The 8,771-nt window shown below is 33.6% G+C and overlaps 1 protein-coding gene across 2 annotated transcripts; it reads left to right on the top strand.

Annotated features, from left to right (window-relative positions):
• Positions 1–4,484: 4,484 nt before the first annotated feature.
• On the top strand, positions 4,485–8,516 carry LOC133853689 (serine racemase). Of its 2 annotated transcripts, none has more exons than XM_062289690.1 (7): positions 4,485–4,637; positions 5,929–6,125; positions 6,268–6,354; positions 6,434–6,664; positions 7,477–7,550; positions 7,683–7,869; positions 7,973–8,516. In XM_062289690.1, exons 2-7 carry the CDS (start codon positions 5,953–5,955, stop codon positions 8,217–8,219), a joined length of 999 nt encoding a protein of 332 aa, XP_062145674.1. In that variant the 5' UTR covers positions 4,485–4,637; positions 5,929–5,952; the 3' UTR covers positions 8,220–8,516. The 2 variants fall into 2 exon arrangements, with proteins under 2 accessions (XP_062145674.1, XP_062145673.1); XM_062289689.1 differs by lacking the exon at positions 4,485–4,637 and adding an exon at positions 4,700–4,846.
• The last annotated feature ends 255 nt before the right edge of the window (positions 8,517–8,771 follow it).

The raw sequence follows: 8,771 nt of genomic DNA, 5'->3' as shown, positions 1-8,771 counted from the left end.
CTCAACCATCCTCTTATTTATTTGTAATTCTCTTATTTATATGCGTGAATGATTAATAAAAATGAAGCAGAATTAATCTCAAATCTTGTCTTTGAAAAGGTTTAATTTCCCTTAGAATCTAAAGTTTATATTTTTTCAGAACCTAACAATTTATTCCGTTACTTATTTGTGAAATCATTCACGTAACGCTTTATTAACGAAGGAGGTGAGAATGAGCTCTTAAAAGGGTGAGAATAGACTCTCATTAGAATAGACTAATAGCTTATAACTTGCACTATGCATGATTTTTTTTCACTATAATTTAATTTCAATATATATATATATATATTACTATATTTGTAATATATCTTAATAAAACTATTGTTTCGATGCACATAATTCAAAAGTTTTTCAAATATCATATGATCACAAGTAACAAAGTGAAGGACAAAAGTTTATACAAAATAAAAATAAAGGATTAAGAAAATGAAATTAAACCTCATGAATTATAATATCCAGAGACGTACGTAAGCATCAAGTAAAGCAAATTTTGATATATGAATAAGAAAATATTAATTCACGCATTTGATAAGTGGCTTATAGCAAATTTCAAAATAAGGCATGATTTGTCAAATCCAAAATTTCTAAAAATTAGAAAAAGCTTGAACGAAGAGTCAAAGAGTCACCATAGAAAATAATATAAATCAATAAATCATTTGGTGCAGTTTCATCTTAGTCCAAAACTTTCAAACTTTTTTCTTTTTGTAAATTAAAGCAAATAGAAATAATAATAAAAAAAAAAATCAAATAAATTTGATATATTTGTCCTGTGGAAAATTTGAGGACACCAATCCATTGCCCAAAGCTCAACTGGAAAAAGCAACATGGTTGAACTTAGTATAAGAAAAATGTTTGTATTGCAATAATTTCCCGAAGAATATAATTCCAATTGTTAACTGCAATAAAATTTAAAGCAGTATTATCTCAACAAATATAAATTATTGAAATTTGAAACCAACTAAAGTCTTATATAATACGAGAATCTTACCTGCATGGGAGATGATATACCGTCCCCCATCACCTTTTTATTAATTTTTTAATAAAAAATATTAAAATGTCTTTTGATGCGATTATCAAATGATATTTTTTGATTTTTTTTTTATTAAAAAATCAAAAAGGGTGTGGTGGGGACGATTTGTTGTCCCTCACAAATCATTTCCCTACCCGCATAATTATTTAAGGGTTAAATATGTTTTTGATTCACGTTATTTAATTCTTTTATTTTTTATCTCAAGTGATTCATTTCGTATTATAGATAATCCTTTAATTTTGACGAAAGATGAAAATAGTATTACCGTTTAAAAGTTAAGGGTAGACCAAGTCAATGCCACTAAACATCGTTTAAAAGTCAACAACTATTTCAAATGTCACGTGAATAGACACTTGTCCAATATATTTTATTGAAGGCTTTGCTTTTATTAATTTGTAGTATATAAATTATAAAGCAGTGGCCAAAGTAGGATGTTCCCAGACGTAAATTGCTCATTTGGATGATCATGATGGGTGACTGGTGGTGACAGAAAACGAACCTAACTGACCCATCCAACTTACTCAATGGAACGATCTAGCGTGAACGCATGTGTCACTGACACTTACTTGTCGTCTAGTCAGCATCATAATTTGCGACCAGTCTTTTTTTTTTTTTTTTTTTTTTTTTTTTTTTTTTTTCTTTTTTCTTTTTAATTGAATAAAGAAAGAAGTTATAAAAAAGGATCATTCATATTCTTGTCCAAAAAGAGAGAGAATGACGAATCTTATAAACTCAAATGGGGTAGGGTCTCCAACGACAACGAAATACAATAATGAAGAAATATAAACAAATGTTAAGAAATTGATCAAATGAATGATTCGGTCATCTCAAGATGCTGTATAAGGTGGTTATAGAAGTAAAATTGGTATAGATTAAGGCGAACATGTCTTAACTCCTACTTGAAAACAGCAACAACCACCGGATCGAGACTGAAGTCGAAGATTCATTGTTATAGTCCGATGCAGAAACTGAAGAGTAGAGAGATGTACCAATACAAATTCGGTTATAAAAGTCTTAACTTGAAGATCTAAACACTAAAGAGCTGGGAGACAGTAACCCACAAAGCACAATAGCAGGAAAAAAAACAATAGTGAATAAATATAAACAAATGTTAGGAAATTGATCAAACGAATAACTCGGTCATCTCAAGATGCTGTATAAGGCGGTTATAGAAGCAAAATAGGTATAGATTAAGGCGAACCTATCTGAACTCCTACTTGAAAACAGCAACAACCACTAGATCAAGGTTGAAACCGAAGATGCATTGTTATAGTCCGATGCAGAGACTAAAGAGTAGAGATGTACCAACACAAATCTGGTTATAAAAGTCTTAACTTGAAAATCTAAACACCAAAAAGCTGGGAGATAGTAACTCACAAAGCACAATATAGGAAAAAACAAATAAAGCTACAAAATACAAGCAAGAGAAAAATATAGTGAAAATAAAAATAGTAGAAATAAAGCCCACTAAGCAGTGACTTCAACAGATGGCGAGGTAGAGGAAGACCGACGAGAGAGCTCCAAGCAGCAACTCGAAGGACACAATTTGTAACCATTGAAAGCTTCATTTCATATGCTTTTGTAAATTAATTTTTTACACGATTAGTAAATCCGACACGAGCGTAATATGAAATTTACGGGTTAAGATAAAGTTTAATTAAATGGGTCAAGTTAGAATAGACTTATATAGTCTTATTCTTATAACTTAACATACTCAAAACCAACATCTAACATTTAGAGCTAACAATTTTTTAATACAACCTTAACACATAATTAGTAAGTTTATGTTGAGAGAATTAAATAAGTTGAATAAAAATTAAACTAAATATAATTTTATACTCATTCGTTAACACGATTAGAACCAAATATCAAGGTAAAGAAAGTTGTGGCCAAAAAGTAGGATGTTCCCAAATCTAGATTCCTCGTTTGGATGATCATGATGATTGTCGGATGACTAGTGCTAGAACACGAAGCCAACCGACCCTCACTGGCGCTTACTTCTCGTCTAGTCAGCACCACAATTTGTAACCATTGATAGCTTCATTTCTTATGCTTTTGTAAAGGAATTTGTGTGCTTTTAAAAATAAATAAAAATTATATATATATATATATATATATATATATATATATATATATATATATATATATATATATATATATATATATATATATATAATGACTTCGTAACTTTAAGAGAAAGGGTGATTGCGATTGTTTACCAAAAACATAGGCTTATGCAAAGTTGTAAGGCCATATAGGCATGGGAGCTAATGCCTGCCTAGTGCCAAGAGGTCAAGAAGGTTGGTGACTTGCTGACAGAAAAGCCAACAACTAAGGCCCCGGTGAACGGTGGCAGTAATTATAACAGTTTTAAGGTAACGAAATTTCTTATCGGGTAAGTTTCGATTTGTACGAAATGTGTAACGATTTATGCATTATCTTTGACAGAGACTCGGTGAAATAGACATGTCTGTGAAGATGCGGACTACCTGCATTTGAACAGAAAGACCAATTGAAGCTTCACTGTTCCCTAAAATTGGCTTTGGACCTTTTCTGCCCAGCTCATGTGGAGGGCGAAGAATTGGTGATATATATATATATATATATATATATATGTATATATATATATATATATAGGAGATTTTCTGTAATAGGAAATTGAACTTCAAATAGCAGGTTTCCTTGAAAAAATGTGTTATGCTCGAGGGTTCGAGGGTAAATAATGCAAAATTCTCGTATAGGCAAAAATTATCTCTAGGATTGTAACTTAAACGAAGGGATTTTTTTTTTTTTTTTTTAATTTTTTTTTCTTTTTTCAAACCGGAACTCAATCTATTAAATTGATTTAGAGCATGTAAATTTTACATGTATTTTTAAAAATTACATATATTTTTAATAGATCGTGTAAAAATATATGTGAGAATTATCTTTTATGTAGACTACTAGGTTTTAGAAATTTTGAAAAAAGTACACATACCCCTCAAACTACATGATTAAAAAAAAAATTGCAATGTATCCCTCCGTGCAAAAATGATGCAAATACTCTTCATAAAAAATAAAAAATAAATAAATACTAGTGACTCACGGCCATTGTGGTCTAACCACCCTAAAATTGGCCGGATGGAGTAGCTGAAACACCTCTAAGGCATATGAATAATTTGGCGATGGTTTCTGTCAAAATTCCAAACGTAAGTTTAGACCGAAAAGTTATTTGTCATTTGTAATTATTAATTACTACCTAGAGTTGGTTTTTAAATCCTAAAAAGCTAACCACTTTATGTTTCATTTTTTTAGGAATGAATCAATCCATGATGGGCTCATTTTGTAGTTGGAGTAGAACGAGAGTATTGCTAGGCTTAAACCCCACAACCCACAATCTATTATCTATGTATGTGGTTTGTAAAATGCCCAATCAGTTCTTCCAACGACTCATTCTAAGGCCACCAAAAAGGAAGAAAACTTGTCGTTTTTGGGTCTCTTTTACTTCGAACTGCCGTTTCGCTGCAGGGCAAGGTTGTATTTTCCACTGGGAGAAATTGAGTTCAATCTCTGCTCAGTGCTGTAACTTGTAAGTTCTTGGAAACCCTCTGTAATCTTTGATTTATTTCCTCATGTTGATGGACATGATTTCTCTATGTACTTTGCGTTTGAAATATGAGAAGGAAATCTTTGATATGTAAAATCCCTGATGAACTAGGAAAGAGAACTGTTAATGATAAGCTTGAACAGCTGGTTCTGGGGCGTAATCTTTGACACCCACTTGGTCATATGGGACAGGTTCAATGATTTGGACCAATAGATACATTTCATGGTGTATTTATTTTATTAAACTTGATTAGCTTCAAGAATCTGATAATGGGTGAAACTCATACGAGCTCATTTGGTTTCCAAATCCTAACCTATTCAATTGATAATTTTGCATGGTTGAATTTAGTTCAATTGGAGAATCAGTATTACTGGTTTATTAATTTAGATTCCATGATGTGTTCATGAAATTTATATGGAATTCAGGTTATGGGATTTACAGATAAGATTCCCTAGTGTGCCCATTTATGCATGAGTTCAAAATATGCATCTAACCATCTGGAGAGGGGTGCCATGGAACAGCAACTTCCTCTCATGCCTTGGTCCTTTCATCTGAAGGGTGTTTGTGCTTTTTTGGTTGACTCTGGTAAATGTAGACATTGCCATTAGAAGACGCTAGAAAAACATTAGGAATATTTTCGGAAATCACGTTTTTATGATACAATATACTTGCTTATGATGTGTTTGCAAAAAAGCCTGTTAAGTAGCCTCAACACTAATCAAACAAGATTGAGACTTTGACTTATATTTTGCTTGTATTGAGACACTGATGCCAATCACATACCCATGCACATGTACTCAATCCACTGCAAGTTCACAGCCAAACCCAGAACATTGAATCTTGATGTACTTGAATTTGGCAAGATAAGACATCAGTATTTCCATAGGTCTTTACATGATGTTATTAATTTCATTTTGAAAAAATATGTTGCTCTGATGTGAATGATGAAGTCAGAAATTATGATAATCAATATGGTCCCAGTTAAGATAGAGAAACACCTCAAAACAAGAAGAAAGTGAACTACCGAATGAGAAATTAGACGTCTTTTTAGGTTTCTGTTGGGATTTTCTTAAGGTGAAACTATTTATACTTTTTAATATATTTTGACACTAGAACTACATTAAGAGATCCCAGATGTTACTTGTCATAACAAATTAAGAAATCCCAGGGTGTTATGCTGTTGCTTGGATAAAGATAAGGATTGGCAATACACATGAGGATATTCTAAAACGAATCAATTTCTAATCTGTTTCCAGCCAATTTCTAAAACCAGGTATTTCTTATTGGTGATATAAATATGGAAGAGGGGAGCCAAATGAGGGGAAAATATGTGGCTGATATTTCCTCCATAAGAGAAGCTCAAGCACGCATCAATTCATTCATACACAAAACTCCAGTCCTTTCATCCGAATCTCTGAATGCTATTTCAGGGAGGCGGTTGTTCTTTAAATGTGAATGTTTCCAAAAGGGGTGAGATACTAAAAATTTAGAAATGGTAAAAATTGCAGGCTTATTTTATTTCTTTCAATTAATATTCTGGTCTTCTCTCCTTCCCTTTTTTGTTTAACACTCCAATAACTAAGGGCCTTATCCTTTGCTTTTGGCTATTTAGTGGAGCTTTCAAATTCAGAGGGGCCTGCAATGCTGTTTTTTCTCTTGATAATGATCAAGCTGCTAAAGGGGTTGTAACTCACAGCAGGTTTGCTCTAGATTCATTAGTTGTTAATTTCTTTGACCTGATTTTCTGAATATCCCCTGATTGTGCCCTCCAAAATTAGTGGTAACCATGCTGCAGCATTATCTTTGGCTGCAAAACTACGGGGAATCCCTGCTTATATTGTTATTCCAAAAGGTGCTCCAAAATGCAAAGTTGAGAATGTCATGCGTTACGGTGGTCAGGTTATCTGGAGTGAGGCCACAATGCAGTCAAGGGAGAGTGTTGCAAGCAAGGTGGTGCAAGAAACTGGTGCAGTTCTTGTACATCCTTATAATGATGGGCGCATTATAAGGTACAAGGCTGACTTTTAATATGTTTACTGGACCTGTTTCAAAGTTTGTTCCTAGGTAAGGGAAGGGTAAACAACTCTTCGGAAAATCAATAGTTTTTTTCTGAACAAGTGCTCTGAAATTCAATAGAAAGGGTAACCCTTCTTTATCGTAGGGTTAGAACCAAAAAATATTTGTCGTTTTCTTGATGTTTCCTCATGTTTTCATTACAACCTTCTCTTAACAGTATTTTAACAAGGTTTTCGGTGATGTCAGTAGATGGTATTCGAACTGTTTTATTTCTATTCATATCAGCATTGTGTATAGAAGTTATTATATCAGCAATGGTGTCTTTACCCATGATAAACTAAAATTATTGTTGCCCCCGAAAACCAGGATGTCTTCCATAGTTTACACTATGAAGTAAAGGCAACATAAAACAGGTTACTTTTCAGTGAGAGAGTGTGTGGTAGTCGAGGCTGACCGAGCTGAAAATCATTCAAGATTTTCCTGGCTACTGATACTCTTGCCTCACTCTTTTTCCTCTATTCTTGATGCAGAAATAGACATTGACTCAAAAAGTTAAAAATTAGAATCTTTGAAACATTCTGTCAGAAGAAAAAACAAAAGCAAATTGCCTTAAGTTTTATGCAAAGAAATTCTGGTCATTACTGACTTTAACCTCTGTAATTTTTTTTTCCTTTTCTTTTGTTGTTTTTTTTTTCCTAGCCAAAAACTGCAATATCTAAAGTAATAAGAGATTCATGTGCATGGAGAAAATGGGACTTCTAACTTGAATGAGAATGCAGTGTGACAAGTTTAACTGCTCTTGCAGTGGGCAGGGAACATTATCATTGGAACTTCTGGAGCAAGCCCCTGATATAGACACGTTAATAGTTCCAATAAGTGGTTTGTTTAATTACAGTTTTAGTGCCAAATTGTCAATGTCATCATTTTTGTTCCTGCATAATCTCTATTATAGATTTCTCTTTGTGCTGATATTTCTAACTCAGAAAGAAAAAAAAAAAAAAAAAAATGTAGGAGGTGGTTTGGTATCAGGGGTGGCATTGGCTGCTAAGTCCATCAACCCCGCCATTCGAGTTTTGGCTGCCGAACCTAGGGGAGCTAATGATGCAGCTCAATCCAAAGCGGCCGGTAGAATTATAACATTGCCTGAGACCAACACCATAGCTGACGGCCTTCGAGCTTTTCTAGGAGATTTTACCTGGTAAAGAGAAATCTCATGTTATCAAAATCATCATTTAAGATGTAGTTTCAATTTGTGTACTAAATTCCCCCAGATAATTCAGACTCTACATTTTGTGGTGCAGGCCCATAGTGCGAGATCTTGTTGATGACATCATAACTGTGGACGACGAGGAGATAATTGAAGCCATGAAACTCTGCCATGGGGTTTTGAAGGTTGTAGTAGAACCTAGCGGAGCAATAGGCCTTGCTGCTGTTTTATCTGATAGTTTCAAGAAAAATCCTGCTTGGAAGAACTGCAACAACATAGGAATTATACTTTCTGGAGGTAATGTTGATCTAGGCGGGCTATGGGATTCATTCAGAAAATGAAAGCCAAAAAACAGTTCTTGTTCCACTGTGAACTATTCCTTTTCCCTAGGAACTAGTGTATATTGGGTCTTACAAATTCAATGGTAGATTTCAAACCTGGTTATATGGAGATGTGTAAGAGATATATGTATATCATTTCTCGATGTTTATTTACTCTCTTGATGGTGTAATGAAATTCTTGCAAATAGCTCGTTATGTATTTTGTACACCGTTGACAATGAACAACCTCTGCATTTGCTTTTCATTTTCAGTTACTGCCAGTCGCAAGTTGGTTTAATATACTCAAGAGTTTATATCTCTAGTGTCCTATGCCTATGATATTAAAGCCTGGAGCTCGTTTGGCAATACTTTTTGGGGTAGCTTTTTGCTTTTTAACAAAAACATTAACAACTAAAACTACATTCAACGCTATGTCACATCACAACCAAAAAGCAAAATTTACCCTCTAAAAGGAGTTGCCAAACCGACCCTCGAATCTCTCTTCTATCGAGCCATTAGTTGACAGAATTCGTTAATGCTCTTCTGCTTATACAGAACTTGTCTTCTACTAAA

The sequence above is a fragment of the Alnus glutinosa genome, chromosome 13 (assembly GCF_958979055.1).
Source record: "Alnus glutinosa chromosome 13, dhAlnGlut1.1, whole genome shotgun sequence".
In the NCBI taxonomy this organism is placed as follows: Eukaryota; Viridiplantae; Streptophyta; class Magnoliopsida; order Fagales; family Betulaceae; genus Alnus; species Alnus glutinosa.
This window is presented reverse-complemented; position numbering and strand designations above follow the sequence as displayed.

What these genes read in the sequence shown, in the direction of transcription:
- LOC133853689 (XM_062289689.1), top strand. An exon ending in TGTGAATGTTTCCAAAAGGG is followed by an intron (nt 6,126 to 6,267) that starts GTGAGATACTAA and finishes TTGGCTATTTAG; the next exon opens with TGGAGCTTTCAAATTCAGAG. An exon ending in TTTCTAGGAGATTTTACCTG is followed by an intron (nt 7,870 to 7,972) that starts GTAAAGAGAAAT and finishes TTTGTGGTGCAG; the next exon opens with GCCCATAGTGCGAGATCTTG.